We start from the raw sequence: 23630 nt of genomic DNA, 5'->3' as shown, positions 1-23630 counted from the left end.
AGAATACAAAGTCGTTTTCTTCTCTTTCCTACTGGATTACAAAAAGCTTCATCTTTCTGCTTGGGTTTTCTTCCTCTAGCTGGTGAATTGACAACAGAAGACTTACAGACTTTGCAGCCATATGTGCCTGAATCAACCAGAAAATACTTAAATTGGACAAAGAAAAAGTTAAAATAGAAACCATTTACCACTGGTTTTATTTTCTCAGAATTTGTCTGATTTTTTGTTAAAGAACTGTCAGCTATGTCATTTGCTGTATTCTTGTAACTCTGCTATTTGTTGGCTGATATTTAATAGCCCTCATTCTTCTAAAATCCTTCAGAAAAGGAATAGCATATATGTTGATATGTAAGTCTCTTTCCTAAATAGTTCTGTGAGATTGAATGAGTAAACTATTTGTAAGTTTAAACTAAGTTTTAAAGACTGTGTGTTTATTTAAGGAGCCCAAATGCAATTCTTAATCTGCAGCAAGGTTTTCTTGGAGACAAAGGAAGGCCTTATTGCTAACAAAGGGCTGGAAATTAGAAAAATGCTCCATGCTCTGCTAATGAGAATGTTTTGTGTGTACAAAGATTGCTCTATTAATATCTACAATAGCAAAGTCTATGCTGAAGATCATCTTAAGTCATATAAAAAATGTAGAAGCTGACTCCATTCTAAAAAACAAAGTAACAGCTGTCCTTGATCAAACCAAAGGTCCACTTGGCACCGTATCCTGTTTCCTACAACAGTTTGGCAATGGCAGAAGCCAAAGCAAGTAGAGAAGACCAGGGCAAGCTGTGGGTTTTACTGTGAATACGTTTAAGAATTCTGTCCCATACTATGTAATGTTATGTACACAACTAATATCCTTTAAGCAGACATTTTTCCTATTTTTGTGCAAAAGAAAGGAAAAAAAAAAACGAACAAAACAAAATGAGGTAATTTTTTGCTTTTTTCCTAAATCACCTCTGATTTGTCTGTGTTACCACAAAACTCAGAAGAGGCGTTGCTTTCTTTTGAAACTTTTCTAAAGCAAATAAATTCCCACTTTCCCTGAGAGACTATTTTTTTCACATAATTTCATTCTCAAAGAAAAATAAAAAGAGATAGTGTCTGATAGTTTAGTGTAAAAATGCTAATTTTCTCAAGTACAGGAAGTTTTATAGGACCAAATATCAAGAAAGCATTATTTTTTAAAAAAGGTCACATAGAAATACGTTTCTGGGTTTCAACACTAGTTTGTAAGTTGCAAGTGCTCTTGATTTTGTTTATAAAAATTAAACCAATAAGTTTGTTAATTTATCTTTTCCCGTTTAAACTGTGTAAAATGTTAAATGAAAATAGCATAAAGTGGAGAAAATAAACCTGATATTTGAAATTATTCAGGGTTAATGACATGAAAAAAGTGACTAAGGACACTTTTGTAAGTATTGTTAGCTAGACATTATTGGGGTTTCTTGCAGAAAGACTTTTTAAACAAACTGTTTTAAAAAGTTGTTTAATTACAGTTTCCCAATTTAATGCATAAGTAGAGGTTTGTATTGTTTACATTTTCAGACTTTGTAAGACACAAGTCTGTGCACATGGTTGAGCCAGCCCAGGCCTGGATGCTTGTTGATCTCATCCAGGTGATATTTCTAGATACGAAGTAGCACTGACCCATGTGACTGTAGCAGCTTAGGACCCTGATCATTTGGCCTCTGAACTCTTCAGCCTCTACACTCAACAAACCTGGCCTTTTTGCACTCTTTATTCTATACTCTTGCAGCAGAAACTGCTACTTCTGCTTCTGCCTGTTTTTCACCTCTATTGATCTTTTTTGTTGCAGTTCATGTCATCAGTTGTTTCTTCCTTTTCACCCATCTTTCCCCTTGTGTTAAATCTGATGGCTCCCACACTTCTGTGTTTCATAGCTGTGTAATGGAAAAATACAGTAGGGAGGTATATCAGCAATGTATTAAGTGTGCATAAATCTTTGGAGCTAAAACTATGTTCTACCCTGCATCAAACAAATGCTGCTGCTGGTTTTTGTTTTGCATTAAGGACTAGTAAATTTGGGTACATCTTCACAATTGTGGCAAAAAGCACATACTTGACACAAAAGCCTAAATCAGATTCAAAATTCCTACACTAAAACTAAGGGCTACCAGCGTTTTTCATGTTAAGCTCTGAAAATTTTATTGCCTAGCATTGCAAAACTTCACTACTTTTATGGAAATGGCTAATCTGTTTGACAGGCATCTTTTTCTACCCGTCCTGTACCTCTCTGCCCTGCCTGCAAGGCATCAGGCCTGAGCATATGCTTATTATGAAACATTTCAACCTGAACGGTTACAATCTGGTGAAGTTATGTGTATTAGATAGTTGGTGCTACAGATCAGTCTTACTGATCTCTTTTTCTAAGAAATTAGGAGAGAAGAGATTGTAAACTTGATGAAATGGAGAGGCATATCCCAAATGCCGCTTAATCTATTTTATTTGCAGGCTTGTGTTTTAATATAAATTTCTTCTTTTGGTTTTGGTTGGTTTGGTTTTTTTGTTTTGTTTTTTGTTTTTTTGGTTTCTTTTTTGTAGAGTAACTACATGGTGTTCATGGCAGAATTGTTCTGGTGGTTTGAAGTGGTGAAGCCATCATTTGTACAACCTCGTGTTGTTGTGCATCCCCAAGGTAATTTAATTATATTAAGGATTTGGTTTAGTATGTATGTGTACAGATTGCTATTGTGTTCACAAACACAGTGAATATTTTAGTTAACAAGATTTGGTGGTGTACAACCCCCTTAAAGAAGGAGCGAAGTACTCCTTACTCGTGTTAATCTTCATCTCATCTCATAAATCATAATTAGATTTTGTTGTCTATTACCAAAAAATCATTTAAATTGTTGTGGTACAATCACTTGCAAATTTTCCTCACCTAAGCAAGCCTAGAATCCCTTTATGCCCATGTAGGGATAACAAACATAATAAGGAGCCAAGAAAAGATTTTAGCCTGAAGAGTTTGTATTGCTGAGGAGAAGATACCAAGAGAAAGGAACATAAATCTGGGGAAAGTGGACAGATAGTTAATTGTAAAATTGCATTTTGTACCTGGGTGCAAAGGCACAGTCCTCCATCAGTAAATTCTCAAATTTAAAAATCCACCTCTTGGGTAGATCTTGAGATCTGTTAATGAGTACAGAGTCATGGTAACTTAAAGATTCATACAGCAGTGCTGTGATTGTCTCTCCAAGAGCTAGGAAGAGATTTTCATTGTGTGGCTTTTATAATTTTTTTTTTCCACTTGTATGCTTTATAGCACATACAAATATGATTTAAATCTTTTGAATATTGCTAACCAATTTAGGATCTGACCAAAATACTATTTTCTAGCTAAAAAGTCAGTTTTGGGATTTGGGGAAAAAAGTCTTTATCAGAAAAATTTCTTCCAGAAGAAAAATATTTATTTTTGCTAAAAAGATTGCTTGCTTTTAATTTTGTGGCTCTTTTTCAGTTTTTTTCTTTATTATTTCTTCTCTTGCCGTTTCTAGTAATATTTGTCATTCTCCATTCCCTTAATTAGTGTCAATATGGGAGCTTTGGAGGAGGTAAAGCCGAAAGTGACTGGGTTTTAATCTAAATAATGGAACCAATGAAAATTCTTTAAATCTTTGGAAATCATTACTTAACATTATTTCAGATGCTTTTCTACTATGGGTTTTAACTGAATATTAAACTATAATAACTTGAGCTTTGTTCTTCCTGGCAGTTGAACCTGCAAAAGATTTACCTTCTGCTCACAGCTTGAATGCTAACAGAAGGAATTATGTGGATGGCCCATCTGGTTCTGACTTCATAGCCAGGTAATGTCAGGGAATCATAAGTACTGTTTCACAAGTTTCTCCTTTTTATTCAGAATTAAACACAGTTTTTTATTTAGTTTTGTTGCCTTTTTGCAATGCACAAGGAATGAGTTACCAAATATAATCTGTAGAATTTTGTGGAAGATCGCATAGTTCAGCTATCTCCCTCACTGCCCCATTGCATAGCAGGCAATGTGTTCATGTTTGCCACTTGGACAGTGTACTGTTGTCTTAGCAGTTTCCAAAACAACCCTTACCATTGAGCAGAAGTGTGTTATATGGCCTCCTTGTCCTCTTCAGTTTCATGTGGGGCTGCTGGCCAAGTCTGCTCTGAAAGAGCTATTTTTCTGGAAATCACAACAAATTTTCCAAAAAATGGTAAGAAAAGTAAACTAAGATAACAGCAAGAAAACCACTGAGTGATGGTTTTAGTATCATCTGTTACTTAAGTACCATGAAGGTCAAATATGTAAAAATAAATACTTGCGCTATGATGAACTTCCCAAGTCTTGTGAGCATCAAGAATGGAAAGCTAACTGCTTTATTAAATATGTTTTGCATTATTTCTATTTTTTGTAAATTATGTGAAACATTAGTATTACTGTTACAGATTTGGAAGCAATATAAAAACATCATGTTTCCCTTGTGTTCTCCAATGACGTAGCTGATGATACATATGATTCAGTTCTCAGGGGAGACCTTATCGCTCTCTACAGCTACCTGAAAGGAGGTTGTAGCAAGGTGGGGGCCGGTCTCTTCTCACAAGTAACAAGTGATAGGACAAGAGGAAACGGCCTCAAGTTGCACCAGGGGAGGTTTAGATTGGATATTAGGAAAAATTCCTTCACCAAAAGGGTTGTCAAGCATTGGAACAGGCTGCCCATGGAAGTGGTGGAGTCACCATCCCTGGAGGTATTTAAAAGACCCGTAGATGTGGTGCTTAGGGACATGGTTTGGTGGTGGACTTGGCAGTGCTAGGTTAATGGTTGGACTTGATGATCTTAAAGGTCTTTTCCAACTTGAATGATTCTATGGTAAGAGGCAGAAATTGCATGTTAGGCCTTCTTTTTAATCTTTCTTTTGACAGGGTGAAGAAAGCCTTCCAGTGATCTGAACTGAACATAGTGGATGAGGGGTAGCATTGCATATAATTTGGGGGCAAAGGTTGATTGATTGTGTCTGAACTGACACAAAGGAGAAGGATAAAATTAGCATTTTAATCAGATGTTCGGCAAATTGTTGGTTGCCAACCTAGTTAATCCTTTTCTGCTGTTTTTAGATGGGGTTTGGAGGGGGACAGAGGAGTGTTTGGTTGGTTTCAGGGTTTGTTGTTTGTTGTGGGGTTTTGGGGGTTTTTCTTTAGTGTTTGGAAATCTATGCTGACTTTAATCAGGGAGCAATATTTCTTACTATCATTAAATGCTGTGATTCCAAATCTCTTTTTCCTGTGTGTATCAGAAGCGTTTCCCGTGTAGACAATGAAGTTATTTTAGTGTAAACTGAGCATATAAGCCAGGAGAACAAGAAACGGTAGTTTTGAACGTAGCTTTTGGAACAGGGCTTCCCAAGGCCATTTGCACCTTGCAAAGCCACTGCAAGCAGTCCAACAAAGGGCTTGTAACTATGACTGTCCTACAGAACAAAGAAAGGTTTGCAATAAAAATCGCTATTTGTATGTGGCTTCCAACCTGGTGTCCCCCTTTTAGAGCCCTCCATGAACAAAACTTCAGTGACTTATGTTTTAGTAGTTCTATGAAGATAGTAAATCATGTCAGTTACACTTAAAACCAAATTAAACTAAAGAAACAGTTCTGTGCCATACTTATTCTTGTGCTGTAGTGTTCATTGTGGAGAAGACTTTCTTTAAAAGTAAATAAAGTTAGTAGATGAATACTAGACAGCAAGACCAGAGAAGTCTATCTGTAGCCTTGACTGTGTGGAAAAAAAAAAAAAATCCCTACAGCTGAAGCCATTAACCATGCATTTATCCCTGCTCTGACAAATTCGGTCAGTAACATAGCATCTTTTTCATCCAAATAAATCTATGTTTTCTGTAAATGTTTACATTCTGTCTGTGCAGATGATTTTGGCCTCTAAACTGGAGAGGACTGACTGGAAGTTTTACAATAAGCATCTGAATTAACTTCATAAACACTTACAAAAGCCTTTATGTTTCTTAGTGCCATTACCATTCCAAATTTAACCGTCAAGTCTGTAAGTTGCCACCACTGTGTTTTATAATACTGCTAATGTTTCCTGAGACATGTTCAGATATACAGTAAAGATCATTGTGAAGCCCTTATGGGTGGTGAGTTGCATATTGTACTAGCTCATCACAACACTGTTTTAGTGTCTCTACAAGTGATGGATATGGTTTTGTGTCAAGTAATAGAAATAGCCATATCTTTCCCCATAAGCCAGTGTACTTCATCTAACTTGATGAGACTTCACTGCATTGTAGGACAAAGGAGGGACCTAAGAAGCTATTTCAGATGGTAGGAATCTAATGCCCAGGCTGCAGGTTCTCTGGCAGAGCAGACCTGACTGCAGGATGTTGTGGTCCTGGCCTTCCTCCTTGTCCCAACTGCACGTGCCTGCCCATTGAGTGTTTGACATTGTCATTTTAGTGCACAAAGACAGAAAAAACTAGCCCAGTTGGAAAAAATGAATGTTTTTCTGTTGGCTTAGCTTGTTGAAATGACTCAGAGGATCGGATGGAGAGCCAGATCCAGCGCAGAGGAGGGAGTGGGATTGTGGCGACGAGCACTTATGATGTCTGTGGTTGCCATGGAACCACAGTCACAGTGCCAAAATCAGTCTTTTCTTGAGGGAAAGTGAAGTGTATGGATTTTCTTTGTGGTAGCAAATTTTCACAGGCTGCTGGATGAAATTTTGAAAGCATGCTTTTCTTTTAAGATAACTTATAGACATTATATCTATGATTTTTAAACTTTCATAGAAATCTCAAATGCCACTTAAAACAGGTATGTAGCTAGTGTGTAGTGTTATTAACACAAAAAATCACGAATTTATGAGAACCTATTTTAAATAGTATATATTTATGGAAGACATTTTTGTAGATTGTAAAACAACAATATTTTTCTTAAATTGATGTGAATATCTTACCCACAAATATAATTTAGAAACATTTCTAAAGCATACTGTATATAAACTATAATAGCACTAAACAAATATTTTGAAAATTACTGAATAAAAAAAAAGAGAGTTTGGGAGTGTCCTCTTCAACTCAGTGAACAAAATTCAAAGCATGAAAAGATTTAATCCAGCGTGGTTTTTAAGTCTGGCTTCTTTATAAGTGTTTTACATAAAAATGCATGTGTCTGTGCATGTGTCTTTGTTCTGATCCTGAAGAAGCACCTTGATCAAAACACTGTATTATGTTAATCCTATTCTGGATTAACGCAGCTAGTCTATTACAGACCTTCTCTATGAACCAAAAAAAGTATCTGTTGTAAGTAGAAACAGAGGAAATCTTTGTCATTACTGTTTCAGTAGTGAATATATTTTTTTGTATTTATAAAGTCATGTCTACCAAAATCTCCTTTATCCACTTCTAGTGCATATTGCAGTCCAGACACAAAGTAGGAGTTTCAGACTAAGCAACTGAAAAGAGAGATGCATGAAAAGTATGTGATAGTAGCTGTAGTCACTCAGTTTTGAGGCCAGTAGGAGCTGCCTCATTTTGTTCATGTTTATGTTTCGGTTTTTTTGCTAAAATCATACTTAAAAATGAGAACCTTCTAATAATGGTATTTACATGAACTAAATCGGGAGACAAGTATGTTAACAAAACTAATGCCGCTCTGTGGCCTTTTGTGTAGGAGAAATACCTTTTTGACATTTTGGTCTATTGAATTAGGTCCAGTTAAAGACAATAACACTGTTCTCTTTTTAGTTAATAAATTAATATTTCAATAAGAGAATTGCACCTCATTTTCTTCCCTGGCACAAAAAATAAACCTGTTTTTGTGTTGGCCCAGGACATGAAGTCTGGTTGCCCTTTTGTAATGTGGCTTTTGATGTATTACTTTTAAGTTAATGTCTCTTCCTTTATAGATTGGAAAGTCCAACTTATACACCATCTCACCAACTCCATACACCCCAGCAGTCTTATTCATCTGTTCCAGGTAACAATTTACAAATGAGTGCAAGAGGCAATGAGACAAGGTGTCATCTTCTGACTAAATTGCTATCTTGCTTGTATTTCTTCAAAGTCTATTTATGCAGAAATTACTGGGAGATCTTTCATGAAAGGCTAATGAATGAGTTCTGTGATTTATAAAATGTACAAATGGGAAGTTTGTGTTTGTACCTTTTGTGTCTATTTTTTTAATTTGACTTCTGTTTTGATTATGTGGAATATGGCTTACAACAAGTATTTGTAGTATATTTTAGTAGTATTTGTAGTATATTTTACTGAGTAGTAAATTCTTCGAGGGATGAGGGGTATAATACATATTCAGGATTCAATTGACTCAGTTGCCCTACTTGTATTCTCAATGTAAAACCACTTTTTTTTTGCCATTGCAGTGTTATAAGTGGTGAAGCAAAGTAATTTGTTAAAGCAACAGAAAGTGATTTTAAAAATCATTTCTCGTAACAGTTACCTTGGGTTATATTTTAATTTCACTTAGGAGTCATCAGGCGGTCCACATCAATGTCTTATGTAGATGGGTATGTAGGGACATGGCCCAAAGAAAAAAGGTAAGTAGGCTGCTTACCATGTGAGTTGGTTAAAAAAATTATTATTTATCGGTCATAAATAGTAATAAATGCTCCATTGTAGTTTGGATTTTCAGAATCCTGTAATAAGAGTTCTTGTAAGCAACTTGCGAGAGTAGAAAGAGAAAACTGTATCATGGATTAAGAACTCGGTAATAGGAAACAAACTTCAGAAATAAATCATCTATCCTTTACATTGAAATGAGGTATATGTGAGAGATTTGAATTGCTGGTATTAAATATGTTCACATTTACTCATCGCAATCAACTAAAAGTGGTAAGAGTAACATAGCTAATGAGCTCAGTAGTATTTAAACTTGTATTACTTTGTGGATAGTAAGAACAATCAAGCTGAATGTTTTGTTTTGCAGTTAGACCGGTCATAAACTTTTAATCTGTAAGGTGTGAACTAAAGTTAAAATGGTAAGAGTTATAGTGGTGGGTTATTCAGTAAGTAAAAATTTTGTCTCTCTTCACACCTTCCTTCTGATCTACTATGGCAATTGCTATGTTCCTAAAATGCCTATAATTTATTCCAAAGTAATAAAAAGCATTGGCTATCTGTGAAGAAAATGTTGTTACATTATATTTTATTGTGCATTTCTATTTATTACATTTATATCTGTTTATTAAATATATAAATATATGTATTATATTGTATTTGAAGCTAGGCAAAATGCAGTACACCTAACAGTGCCTTTAATACTACAATCTTAAAATAATTTTAAAACGGATTGTGAATACTTCATTTCTATTAATCATGAGTTGTTACTTCCTTTATTCTATTAGGTCATCATTACATGGAGTTTCATTTGACATTTCTTTTGACAAAGAAAAAAGTATTCCAGTAACTACTCCAAACAGAGGAATGACTAGATCTGTGAGCAATGAAGGCCTTACACTAAACATCAACCGCATGCCAAAACATATTAGAAAAAATCTATCCTTCAAACCAGTAAATGGAGAAGAGGAAAATCAAGATATTGAAGAGGAAAAGGACATGATAGCTCATAAAGACACAAAGGCCAATCAGCCTCTCAACACAAATCAAAAAAATGCCAATGACAGCAGCTGCCACAGGTTTCCAAATGGAGCTTTGCAAAACAGGGCAGTTCTGGATGATTTTGGCAATCAGATTGGGACACCAAGCATTGAAGAGGCTTTGCAGATAATTCATGACACTGAAAAATCTCCCAGAGTTATCCAACCAGACCAAATTACAAATGGGTTCTTTCTTCACAATCAGGAAATGAGCATCTTGAATTCAAACATTAAACCAAATCAGTCTACCCCTGATATAATTACAGACACAAAAGGTGCTCTGAGTCCTGTCACTGACAATACAGAAGTAGATACTGGAATACATGTCCCTTCAGAAGATATTCCGGAGACGATGGATGAGGATTCTTCTTTGAGAGATTATACTGTAAGCATGGACTCTGACATGGAAGAACCATCTAAATTTCTCCAGGATTATGACATGCGAGCTAGCAATCACAGAGATCAATTAAGTCCCTGTCCCAGCTCAGTAAGTACTAAATCACAGGCAGGCAGCAGTGCTTCTTCAAGTTCAGGGGTTAAAATGACTAGCTTTGCAGAGCAGAAATTCAGGAAGTTAAATCATACAGATAGTAGAAGCAGTGGGAGCAGTTCTCAGAAAACCACACCAGAAGGTTCTGAGTTGAACATCCCTCATGTGGTTGCTTGGACTCATATTCCTGAGGAAGCATCTGTTCCTCAAGGAAGAGACACTACACAGTTACTGGCTTCCGAAATGGTACATCTTAGGATGAAACTAGAGGAAAAGAGGCGAGCCATTGAAGCACAGAAGAAGAAAGTTGAAGCTGCATTCACAAAGCAGCGGCAGAAAATGGGAAGAACAGCATTTCTTAATGTTGTGAAAAAGAAAGGTGATGGAGTATCACCTCTCCGAGAAGAAGCAGCAGGGGCTGAAGATGAGAAGGTATTCACTGACAGTAATCAGTTGAAAGAAAAAGAAACTCAAAAATCAGATGAACAAACTAGTAAGACTTCAGAATTAATAAAAGAAAACCCTGAAAATTCTCATAGCAAATGGTTAAAATCTCCTGCTACTCCTATGGATGCTGAAAAGCAATGGAATTTAACAAGCCCCTCAGAAGAAAATTTTAATGAAGGAGATATCTTAGAATATACAAAATCTATTGAAAAACTAAACTCTTCCCTACACTTTCTACAACAAGAAATGCAACGTCTATCCCTTCAACAGGAGATGTTGATGCAGATGAGAGAGCACCAGGCTTGGGTTATTTCTCCTCCTCAGCCTTCTCCTCAGAAGCAGATTCGGGACTTTAAGTCTTCATCAAGGCAAATGGGAACTCCATCTCCTGTTGCACCTTTCTCACAGGAATCTCCTCGCTCTACACATCAATCTCCACAGTCTTCCAACAGGAAGAATGCCTCTTTTCACATTAAAATGCAAAGGACTCCTAGGCCAAATGAACTGAAAATAACACCTCTAAATCGTACCTTGACTGCCCCACGGTCTGTGGATAGTCTTCCCCGTTTGAGGAGGTTTTCTCCAAGTCAGGTTCCCATTCAGACTAGATCATTTGTTTGCTTTGGAGATGATGGTGAACACATAGGTGAACCTCAGTTAAGGGGAAATCTTTTGAAGGAAGTCAAGCCTACAGAAGAGGTAGCAAAAGAACAAGGACCAAAATTGCTGAAACAGTGTGAACAGAAGTTGGAGGAAAAGGAGATTAAGCCTATTGAATCTAATGTTTCTGAAGTATTAGCTCAGCCTATTACAGAAACTGTCTGCGTCACCCCAAATGAAGATCAGCTAAGCCAACCGATTTTGCCAACACCAGGTCCCAAAACAGCTAACCTAATTGAAGTTTCCTTATCAGATTTGAAGCCACCAGAAAAAAATGAAGTATCTGCTGAGAAATATGAAGGTGAGAGTGATAGAGAACAATTTGAGGATGACCAGAAAGTGTGTTGTGGATTCTTTTTTAAGGTAAGAGAACTAGCGGATGTGTAAGTCTGCTATTAAGCTTCCTTTGAAAGGGAACTTCTTACTTCAGATATGGATTTCATTGATGACTTTCCATTGAAGTCAAAGCAGATGGTTCTGCAACTCTAAATGTACAAGCATATCTTTTACACTTGATGATTAATTTGGCATCGTAAGAGTGGTGAGATTCAACCATACTGTGGTTCTGAGCATGCCAGAGGATCCCTTTCCATTCATAGGTGTGGGAGAGTGCTTGGAGTTTTGGGTGAGGAAGATGCATGCTGAAAGTAGATTTATTTTTAACATAAGCTGTGGTGACCTTAATTAAACATGCTCACATCTCACCCTTACTTCCCCATCCCACCCCGAAATCTAACAAAAAGTTTTTGAAGTACCTAAGAGCTTGCATTTTTTAAAATGTTGAATGTCTCTGAGTTGCACTTTGGAGAAGGTGCTAAGGAATTATAGTCTTCCAAGACTCCCTTTTGAAGTTGGTATTTCAGAGCACTCCCTGTTGTCTTATTAATGAGTTATATTCAGAGAGGCTTTTAACTATAATGTGCATTGTAAGAGAGCAATCTAGACACTGAAAGCCATCAAGATTTTGAATTTCCATCTTAGAATTCCTCAAAATCTTCTATCACATATCTGAGACGTACCTTGCTTGTCTGGAAGCATTCCTCAGTTCTAACAAAACATCTGGCTTGATCAGAAGTTATGCTGCATAGTTATTGCTTTTTCTGCTAAATTACCATCATCTCCATACACATGGAATCTTCCAAAGCTGAATACAGAAGTTTATGCAGTGTGGGATCTGACTCTAAACTAAAATATTTCACTTTGCAAGTTTATTTATATTAGTTTTGAATTTTATGTTTGACTTAGGAAGAAAAAAATCCATTATGAAATTTTTTAGTAGTCTTAAGAAAAACCTGTTAAAATAAACTTCTTTCAAATACTGTAAAAGTATGTTAGGATATTGCAACCCAGTGTACAGAATTAATTGTCTAATGACTTGGCAAAATCAGTTGCTGAATTTAGAGATCTTAATATTTTTGGGTCCTTTTCCTTCAAATGCTGCTAGGATGATCAAAAGGCAGAAAATGATATGGCAATGAAACGAGCAGCATTATTGGAGAAGCGTTTGAGAAGGGAAAGAGAGACTCTGCTTCGAAAGCAGCAGCTGGAAGCAGAACTAGAACATAAGAAAGAAGAGACAAGGTAAAACTACATGTCCCGATCCAAATGATCAGTAACAGTGAACGTAAAAATGTCTGGTTTAGTTAAAAGCGTAACTTCCATATCAAAAAGTTGCATTTTAATATCTAAGATATTTAATCCTAGAGCCAGATGTGCTGAGGAGCCCAGCTGAAGACACATGCCAGCTGGTCCTGCAAAATAAGCAGGTGTCATCAGTCTGTAGCTCAGACTCAACATACGAGCCCTGCTCACTTGAGTGAAGCTCCTCAGAGCACTAGCCCACCCTGCACTTTATATTCTGACGGAGAGGGTATCACTTTGGGCTTCTTTCTGCACAAAGACACAATGGTCGCTCAGTTACAGCAGTCAAGCTAATAAACATGGTTTTGATTTACTAGTAACAGTATCCCAAAAAGTTTAAACTGTCTCAAAATTGTAAAAAAATCAAGTTCCTCTTACTGATGTCTGAGAACTTTAAAGTTCCAAAGATCTGATGCCTGTGTTGTCCTCACTGTGCTAGCTAAAACTGTTAATTTGGAAAGTTTCTACTGCTGAATTTATTTGATTTTTTTTTTAGACGCAAAACAGAAGAAGAACGTCAGAAGAAGGAGGATGAACGAGCACGGCGAGAATTTATTAAGCAGGAATATATGAGAAGGAAACAGCTAAAGCTTATGGAAGAAATGGATACTGTCATAAAGCCACGTTCCCTCTCAATCAAACAAAAAAAGCCACGTCCAAAATCTATTCATAGAGATCATATTGAATCACCTAAGACACCAATCAAAGGTCCACCAGGTAACAGATGTTCTTGTGGAAAAAAGAGTCTGTTCATGCTAAAAACACCAGCTTGTTTTTTGGTACTAACAGCACATTAGTGTCTTGTGCTAAATTAAAGCTGCCTGTGACCAAACTGGAAAGCAAAATTTGCCAATAGAAATGAAAAGATGAATGTGACTTACCTGCTATGCATGCATGCATATATCAACAAACAAAAGGGTTAACTGTATGAAAACCCAGTGGAAGCACCAGCGTGTGTTGCAAGTTTCATACATGCCCGTGTATTCCTCACTAATCTCTTCTTGCATCTGTAGAGCTAAGAATGAATAAGTTGGGAGATAAGAGATTGGTAAATAAAATGGTGATTATAAGGTAGGAGTAGTTAAACTCCCGCTTAATATAGACAAAATTGAAATTAAAAAGTTACTTTGCTATTTCATGGTTTTTTTCTATTTCGCTCACTTACCTACTGCATGTATAGTTATGAACATAGCAACACTAATCACATGGAACAATTTAGTATTCTTTTAGATATCGCATAACTGCAGCAATGATTGGAAGATGTATTGCCAATTTACAATTAGAAAAAAGTAACCAGACTGCTCAGTGATCCTTTTTGTTACAGCATCATATAGCCTTGTTACTCTGCTGCATTTTCTCTAGCTGCTTCCCTCCATCTTCCAGTGCAATTTAAAGTATTCCCTTAACACCTTCCAAGAAACCATCCCAAGCTTTAAATTAAGTCTCTTAAGCTCTCTTTCATGAGGACTTATTAACTTTGATTGCATTCTTTGATTTGCATAGTGCCAATATTCCCATGTCCATGCTTCACCTTAATGCTTAGTCTGAGACTATCCCAAGTAGCTGCAAATGGCTAGGTGTCAGCAAGCTTTTAGATGAAGTGCACCACATATGCATGCAGGTATATTATGTATGGGTGTAAGAGTCTTATATATAAAAGCTCTTACTGACTTTCTGATGCTGGTGTTGGGTCTAATGAACAGACTCTACTACTTGCATAGGTTTATAAGCCTTAACTTTGTTTTTATCCAGGTTCACAGCTTTATCGTGTTTTTTCAGTATCTAGTCTTTCATTGGCATCGCTGAATACAGGGGACAATGAGAGTGTGCAGTCAGGCAAGAGAACACCAAGGTAAAGCTAAAATAACCATTTCATTTAATAAAACTTGATAATCAGCTATGTAAAACTGGTATGAATTTTAAAGAGGCCATGTATATATTGCTTACTCCAAGAATGGGTAAGTTTTCCTGATAGAAGACATTGATAGTTTCCACTGTCAGGCATTAGGGAACCAAGCCATGATCATTTGTTTCACAAATTTTACCAAGTAAACCAGCTGGGCAGCTGTAAGTGAGGTCAAAACAAAATGCTATTCACACAGCCTCTTTAATTCATCTGCTTGTATTTAAGTCTCAGCTTGTGGGTATTTTATTGAATTTGTGTGCTACATGCAGCTACGTAGCTTCTTTTCTTTTTTTTAACATAGAAGCTTATTTTCTGGGTTTTTTTCCCCTTAGCAGTTGTACAGGGAAGTATTAAATGTTCAGTAGGACTTCAGCCTTCTCCAAACAGCAGAATTTATTTTGCATTAAAAATCACCTGAAAAATGAAATAAAAAGAGATAAAAATAACAGAAGATTCTTAATTTTATATACAAAATCTATTTTCTAATTCAGAGGAAAATTATTATTCCTATGTAACTACTTAATTATATTCAGAGAAATACTTTTTTTTTTTTAATAGAAAAGAAATAGGGAAGAAAGGCAAACTAGGAAAAGGGGGTTGATAAGGAGTACTACATGTTATGATATCACGTGTCATGTTTTCTTGGCCACTATGCATTACTCATCAACTCTGACATACCTGCAGCTGGTTTCAGTTGACTTTTCAATTTCCTTGATGTCTTGAGAACTGACTTTCTGGTTATTACATAAGAAGCTTTAATAACATGATCCGAGTATCCTAACATCTCTTGTCATCTTTTAAAAATGATCAGTTTTAATGAGAGAGGGATTTCTTCCAGCTATATTAGCTATTAGAAAAGGCTTGATGCAGCTTATCTACACAGACTTTGCAGAAGATGACACCTATCTATGTAGTTTTAGTTGTACCATGCTGTACTATGCTTGTAACGAACAGTACATCTTCTTCTGGCTTTGGATTTGATTTAGAGGGTTGAGACTTTTAAAATATGATAAAATTCAGTACAAACTGCTGAAAATAAGAGTTAAAAGAATTTTCAGTATCCTTCCAGACCCATACTTTTACCTTTTTCCTCGCATCAGAATTGTCTTTTGATGATCACACTGAGTGAATTTCATTGATAACTGTGAGCTGTCCTTTGTGCAGGTGCTAATCACAAAAGGTGTAGGATGTATTATAAATTGAATTTTCATCTATTGCTGATTTTATTGGAAGTTAGCATGCAGATAAATGTTATTATAATACCACTTTTTTCCTTATTCTGTGCTAGCAGTGCCTTTCTTCTCACTTAGAAAAGCTTTCATTCCAAGCTGAAAATTTGACTGGCTTTTGCAGTAGCCACAACCAAAAAAGTTTAAATATCTTGTAATAATTTAAGAAAACATGACAATCTTGCTTAGACCTTTAAATGCAAAACTATTCATGTTTTGAGTGCACACACAGCCTGAGGAATTACAGCATCAGAATTACTGCTTGTGAAAAAAAAATTAGAAAGGAAATTGTTTTGCTGTCTTAAATAGAGCAGTTCTTGCTGCCGGTTGTTGTAATGGTAAGTGTAAATGAACTAAAGTCTTACTTCACATTCATCATTCTATCAAGAACTGGTTTGTTTGCTACATGACATAACATTGTTTTGCTAGTACCAATGTAAAAGTAACCTGAATTCTCAATTAGTAATAATATTCCACAGCCTAGAATATCTGTTAGGTTTCTGTCCCTCAGATGTAGCCCAAAATTTTACTAACATCCACCTCACCTAAATGCCAATTTCTTGCATCACTCAAAATACTTCATACAGAACATAAACTCAGTTATCCATTAATTTCTTCTGTAAATATTGTGCATTTAGGTTTATACTCTACAATTCAAATCATTGTGTTCTACCTTAATACAGTTTGCCTTCCTTTCATATTAGAAGGCTTTTCTGCTAAACATTGTAACTTTTTTTAATAGAATTTAAAATCAATATTTAGGTCTGAATCTGTGGAAGGATTCTTATCTCCAAGTCGCTGTGGTAGTCGTAATGGAGAAAAAGATTGGGAAAATGCATCTACAACTTCTTCAGTCGCCTCTGCTACAGAATACACAGGTCAGTCACAACAATATTCAGAAAAGTACCTGGCTATTAGTGGTTCTATGCATGAAAAGTTTTCAATTATCTTTATTTCGTTTCCTAAAACGTGATTGAGGACGCTTTCATAGAAATGTTACTTTCACCTCCTTTAAAATACATTATAATGATACAAGGTTAAAATTTCAAATCCAAAATAAAAGTACTGATGCAGTAGCATTTGTGATAACTGGAATAAACTGCAGTTAGGCTCAGAACAGCAGATGGGCTCATAGATCACTGCACTTCAGTAGTCTCTCTAGCAAGACAAGAAGAGTTGAAATCTAAGCTCAATTTAGAATAGAGTTCCAAAAAGCAAAAACCAAATTGCAACAGGAAAAAAATCTGCGTAGTAATGTGAATTTAAATATTCTGTACCCTTTGCTTCCAAACAGATCCTTTGTTGTTTATTAAAGACTTTACAATCTGACTTATAATTCTTTATTATATTACGAATCAAATAATAATGGTATCTTCATCCCTTTTCTCAAAATATATAGCACGTGATATTGCAAAGACCTTACATTGTGAGGATTATAAAAGCTCCATTTTTGCCCACCTAATATCACTTTGTTCTGTAAAGAGTAAAATAATGTTAGTTATTTTCAGTAAACTCCTATGGACATCAGTTTTGATTGATGGGCCTGCATAGCTCTGTCTGTGCTGGCAAATGTTTGTTTTGAAAATAATCTTATCTCCTTTCCACTGAAATTACTACAGTCTGGAAAGGCAAAGTGTTCATCCTGAAAATCAGAAAATACTTACCTGTTTTTAAATCATGAAACTTCAGTCAGTTTCTGTCAGTGTGTGCCCCATGCATGTCAAATGGAATTACAGGAGGGATAGCAAGACTTTTCCTGGGTGGTCTTGCTGAGTTTTCTCATGAAGACCCATAGTGCTGAAGATGATTGTTATTGTTGTTATTGTTGTTATTGTTGTTATTGTTGTTATTGTTGTTATTGTTGTTATTGTTGTTATTGTTGTTATTGTTGTTGAGCTTATTTTTAAATGAAGGAAGATACAGTTTCTAGGAATTGAACAGAAGATTTGTTTCACATGTTTTAATATCTTCACTTTGTCAGATTTCATACAGCTTTTCTGTGTTGATTCTAGGCTTTTTTCCCCAAAAGCGTAGGCTAACTGAGATTTAATTTTAAATTTAATTGGTAATTGCTTATATATTATGTGCCTTTCTGAGAGTCGGAATTGGTTTTTCAAATGGTCAAGTGTCAGGCCAGATCTTTTATCCCTGGTTTTGGGTAAAACATTTCTGGATTTCCAAGGTGGACAAGCTACAGTTACTCTGAGCACTGTATCAGCTTCATTGTTACACCTTTCACCCTTGAAATCACAGGTGTAGATGAAGAAAAAGAATGAATTTGCTCCCTCCTGAACGACTGAAGTTTTAGTTAGAAAATGCAAATTTTTTTCCTGTTCATAGAAAAGGTCTTCTGAGAGAAAAATATATTTACCAAGACTGCTGATAATAATGATTTAATAGTGGAAGACACATTTGTAAGCAAATTCAGGAACAGATGAAAGAATGACATTTTACTTGTGAAATTTGTGGTTGCTAGCCTAATTCTATTTGACTCCTGGATTTGTACTTTTACGCATGCAAAAGTTCCATACCAGAAGTGCTTCACAGCATTTAAAGTAACTGTTTGTTGGCTTATTGATTAACTTTGCTGATTTGTCATTCCTCCTCCATAGGACCAAAGCTCTTCAAAGAACCCAGTGCTAAATCTAATAAGTATATAATTCAGAATGCGCTGGCACATTGCTGCTTGGCTGGAAAAGTAAATGAAGGTCAAAAGAAAAAGATACTGGAGGTAAGGGTATTTTTTCCCTAAAAGCATAAACGTTTAAGTCAAACCCCAGTCAGGCATTAGGAAGACACTCAAGCATAAATGCAAATATCGAAAGGAATCTTCTGAGGTTATTCTGAGGTTATGCCAGCTCTTAGTGAAAGGCTTGAGTAACTTCTGTGACTTGGTTCCTGTCTAGACAGAAAGGTTCCCTAGTACTGTAGAAACAATAGCTGTCACATTGTACATACAGCACAGGAAGCTGAATTAATTGACATGTTAATTAATAGTTACTGCTTGTTTAACGTGGCAGCTTCAATATGTAGAATTTTAAAATTTGCTCACAATTTGTTTTCCCTAACCTGAAAAATAGCCATCTTATACATACAGATCTTTGGACTGGGACCTTTAGAACTAAAACCAGTGCTCTCATGATCAGAAAGAACTGAAATATATCCCTCCTAGGCTTTTCTCCAGTTTCCAAGCAGTAGGACAAATTGAGGACTTTCTACTACAGAAACGTGCCTTCCAGCCTTTTCTCTTAACGCTAGTATGCACCTTTCTGAAGGCACACAAAATCATAAGGGTGAGACCTCAGGGACTGGTGTGTCTCCATGCTAAAGGAATAACAACACTGAGCCTGAGGGTTGAGAGTAGCGGCACTGTTCCTTTTACCAACTGACAAATTTGACAGATTAAATAGATCAAAGAACACAGATACTTGGAATCTGGATTTAATTCCTTTTCCAGAATAAATTTCATGACAGTATTTCTTGCCCTTTCTTCTCTTCATAGTTCTTCTGCATTCATGTTTAGATGCTGTCTTCTCTGTCTTCCCAGCTACTTTTTGGAAATAATGACAGAGAAATCAAGACAGCCTCTTTCAGTTCAAGTAAATGCAAACATAATAACCCCCAGAAATCCCAGGAAAGAACTGCTGTAAAAACATCATGCTTAACCCTAGGATGCAGCATAGGTCACTTAGTAGAAGTTGTACATGTTCAGGGGACATGTCCTGTAGAAGTTGTGTTGGGTGCAATAGGAATCTGAAGATTTCAACTAATAAAGAACCTTTGCTTAATACACTTAACTGACTTTATGATTTGACCAAACTTGAATGGATTTAGGGATGACTTGAACCCCATTTTAGCACTGGAGGATCTTTCAGGCACATCTAGACATATCTAAATTTCCTGTTCCCAAACTTGCAAATATTAGACCTGCTTGATGAAGTGGTTCAAAGAATTTTTATTTGGTCTACAAAAAAATCTGTTAGGATATCTGTTCTTGAGTTACAACTGAACAAGTATAGCTGAAATTGTCTAAATAAATAAGGTTTTTCTTGAGAAGGATAGCTACCTTATCAAAATTCAGATAGGTGAAGTTTAGCAAATTCTAAAGATTGAAAAGAAGGTCTTTTAGTGGACAGACTTAGACATATGTTTCAGCTCTGGTAGAAAACAAATTCAAAATGACAATCCAATGATTTTTAATGTTTTCTAACTAAAATGCAAAATTCATATTGTGAATCTTTTTCTTTCTTTCTTTTAAAGGAAATGGAAAAATCTGATGCCAATAATTTCTTAATCTTGTTCCGGGATTCAGGCTGCCAGTTCAGATCTCTGTATACATACTGCCCTGATACTGAAGAAATCAATAAATTAACGGGAATAGGTCCCAAATCTATCACAAAGAAAATGATAGAGGGACTGTATAAATACAACTCTGACAGGAAGCAATTTAGCCACATACCTGCTAAAACTTTGTCTGCCAGTGTTGATGCAATTACCATTCACAGCCATTTGTGGCAAACCAAGAGACCAGTAACTCCTAAGAAACTTTTACCCACCAAGGCATAGTAGATGGGAAAAAATTTGCTTCAGAGAATTATGATAAATTTGCACTTCATCTTTACTGCCTATAGATTTCTAGTTGCCAACAAGACTCTTAGAACTTAAAACTGGACACCAAGTTCTATTACCATGTCCAACTGGAATGTAAACACAGTGTTTAGGAGTGCAGAAGATTATCGCTTAGGGGAATAATAATGAGTGATTACAAAATGTCTGACTTGTGTGGAGATTTGTATGTGCTAATACAATATATAGAGTATATTTGCTCTGTATCTTTATTAGATACACTGAAGCACTGAATGTTCCTCTTTAGTGACTCGAACTACATTTTTTTTTTTACATCTGTTGCCTTATATGTTTGTATCTGTGCTTGTCCTGAAATATTTTTCTTTCACTAAAGAAACACTTCTCAATATTCTCAATACCATTGAACTTTGCATACTGACTTACAGTAAAGGCTAAATGATAAGTTGTACGTCACTGAAGAACAGCTGAATGGGTCTGTTCTGCAAGATCCTTATTGTGTGCTGTAACAAAATCAAGATTCATTCCCTTGAGTATTTATAGTTCTTTTTCAATTAAATAATACTGATTTGCTTATAGACTAAACAGTAAAGGAAGAACCTTTGAACTGCTTGAAGATTCCTTCAAATGAATTATTTAACAACTCAGGGTATAGTCAGATAATGCAATTATTCCTGTTTCAGTAAGTTACTATTTGAGATGTAATGACTGACCATGTGCATGTTCATACCATTAAAATGCAAAGTAAAAGGATTTGGTAGACCTTCAAAACAGTTCAAGCAAATGTGCATTATTTTGCGTTGTTCCAGATGAAGAGCGAGCACACAGTCAGGTACTGCTTCTCCAAGGAAGGAATAGGAACTTGTGACACATTCAGAACTAGATCCCTGATGTTTGCCTGATAGAACACTAAAAATATTCAGAAGAATCACAGAATTCACTAAGTCATAGATCTTTCAGAAGCTGTGTATCTAATTCCCATTGATTTTAAGATCCAGGCCAATGTCTGTTCTTCTTACCTTCAGATCTGCCAGCTCAGACTTACATCAATTTCTAGGGAATAGACATCTGTAAGAATTTTCAGTGTGTCTTAATAAGTCGTTTTCTTGACACGATCTAATAGATGTCTTGTGGCACTTACACTTATTTTAAATACATACGGCAAAAAAAGCCTAAATGACATTTCAATAAATTCATAATATGACCATTTACAAAAAAAACTCTAGGCATATTTCAGTATTATTTATAAAGGGCTGCATTTTATTTCAAAACAGTGTTTGATTATTTTATAGATTACTATTCTGTTTCAGTGTTTGTTTCGCTTACAATTTGCTTTTAACATAGCACTGTTCTGAAAAAAAAAAAACTACAAACTTGAAACCTCCCCTAAATCTGTGGCTATTTTGATAATGTACACCAGAGGATTTGTTGGGGGAAAAAAATCTCATTCTCAGGAAAAGACTTGAATGATTTGTGATTCTGTTCTGTTTCAGTGTTGTGACAACTACATTAACATAAGACAGTATTGTGCTATAAGTATGTAGTCCATTCTGTTTCATGAGGAGACTAAAACTATGTTCATATTTCTCTCACTAAACTGCTTTGAGAGAAACCATGCCTCACTACTATGATGTGCTCATTTACTTACATAAAAGATGCACAGGAATGAGATGTCATTAAGCAGTTTAGAACAGTACTTTTTTTAAATTATTATAAGGCCTTAGGCATCAGTGCATCTGGGTTAAACATTTTCTCAAAAATGCTGTCAGTTTTACTGTAATTTATGTTCTTATATTTATGTATATTTGTTAAAACTGTAAAAAAAAGAAAAAACACTTTAAAATACATGTTTAATATGTATGTGGCTCAAAACTATTTGTGGTTGGCTGATTCCTACTGTTTGCATGTATATCACCAGGATATGTAACTCTTATATTTCAAGTATATACATATTGTGTATATAGGATATAAATAATATTAAAAAGGGGGAAAGAGGGTTTGCACATTCTGCCTGTTAGACAGTTCCTACAAATACCATTGCAGGAACATCTTGAATAACAATATGAAACTGTGTATAATATACAGTGATTCAAGAAACCAGGAGGTTGAAATTAACTGATACACATAAGGTGAATATCTTCAAAAGAAGTTTTATCATGGGAGGCTTTTTATTTCTAAAATCTGTACTATGATTTAACTGAAGATTTGCAACACCACAAAGACACACGCATCAATCTAATCAAAGTGAGCTTAAATACATGACAGGAATTCTTTGAGATATTTTAACTATATCTGAATGTATTACAAAATTTACATTTGTCAACAGGTTACAGATTTGTGCGATGTCTAAAAGTAGAATGTGAATAATGCAGTTGAAAATTTCATTGCTCGCAGTATAAAGTTTTACTTAATACAGGAAAAGTAAAGCTAGATACACTTTTCCTTTTTAAGCCTGCAAATTTTCTAATTACAGTGGATCTTTGGTTGGGATCATGTTTAAAAAAAAAAAAAGAAAATTTAAAAAAAAAAAAGGAAGCTTCCCATAAAGGTCAGTATTTATCACTGACCTTTTCAGAACACACTGGTGCTTTCATCAGGGGTATTATTATTGTTGCTACAACTGAATTGCCAAACTCTCGTCTTAGTTTTTTGGAGCAAAATTTCATATTCTAACAGTCATCATAGCTACTGATTATTTTTTTTTTAATGTTAGTATGACTGTTAGTTTTTATTATTTGGCTGTTTAAAGCCAAATTCAGCTATTTAATTATGATTTAATGGGCACTGCTGAAAACTGTACAGTGTATTGTGTGCTTACTTGTCCACTTCTATGGAGCATAGCTTCCATATTTTTTTTCAAATGCTGTGCTGTAAAATATTGTCATTGCTACTTACGTGGTACAGTGTAGTTTTTTCCTTTCATTTAAATAAAAGCATGGCACCAAAAGTACTTTTTTTTTTGTTTTCTTCCTTACAGCTAAATATAAACTGAAACTGTAAAAAGTTCATATTAATGTTTAAATCTTGTTTCTTCTCATATTTCAGCAACATAGGAAGTATGCACCATT

The 23630-nt window shown here is 35.4% G+C and overlaps 1 protein-coding gene across 6 annotated transcripts in view; it reads left to right on the top strand.

Moving 5' to 3' along the window:
• Positions 1 to 22546, top strand: part of CAMSAP2 (calmodulin regulated spectrin associated protein family member 2) — a 90421-nt gene extending 67875 nt beyond the window's left edge. For 3 of the 6 annotated variants that reach the window (XM_075038839.1, XM_075038843.1, XM_075038842.1), the window contains 11 exons: positions 2557 to 2650; positions 3728 to 3821; positions 7899 to 7969; positions 8477 to 8546; positions 9354 to 11565; positions 12647 to 12783; positions 13340 to 13560; positions 14596 to 14695; positions 16741 to 16856; positions 18591 to 18709; positions 20239 to 22546. In XM_075038839.1, coding sequence (XP_074894940.1) covers positions 2557 to 2650; positions 3728 to 3821; positions 7899 to 7969; positions 8477 to 8546; positions 9354 to 11565; positions 12647 to 12783; positions 13340 to 13560; positions 14596 to 14695; positions 16741 to 16856; positions 18591 to 18709; positions 20239 to 20544 — 3540 coding nt within the window. In that variant the 3' untranslated portion in view covers positions 20545 to 22546. The remainder of the gene's footprint in view (positions 1 to 2556; positions 2651 to 3727; positions 3822 to 7898; positions 7970 to 8476; positions 8547 to 9353; positions 11566 to 12646; positions 12784 to 13339; positions 13561 to 14595; positions 14696 to 16740; positions 16857 to 18590; positions 18710 to 20238) is intronic. The other 3 variants (XM_075038845.1, XM_075038844.1, XM_075038841.1) reach the window with 1 other exon arrangement.
• Positions 22547 to 23630: the final 1084 nt, after the last annotated feature.

Source organism: Buteo buteo, chromosome 10 (genome assembly GCF_964188355.1).
Source record: "Buteo buteo chromosome 10, bButBut1.hap1.1, whole genome shotgun sequence".
NCBI classification, from domain to species: Eukaryota; Metazoa; Chordata; class Aves; order Accipitriformes; family Accipitridae; genus Buteo; species Buteo buteo.
Note: the sequence above shows the minus strand (reverse complement) of the source record. Positions and strands in the feature narration are given on the sequence as shown.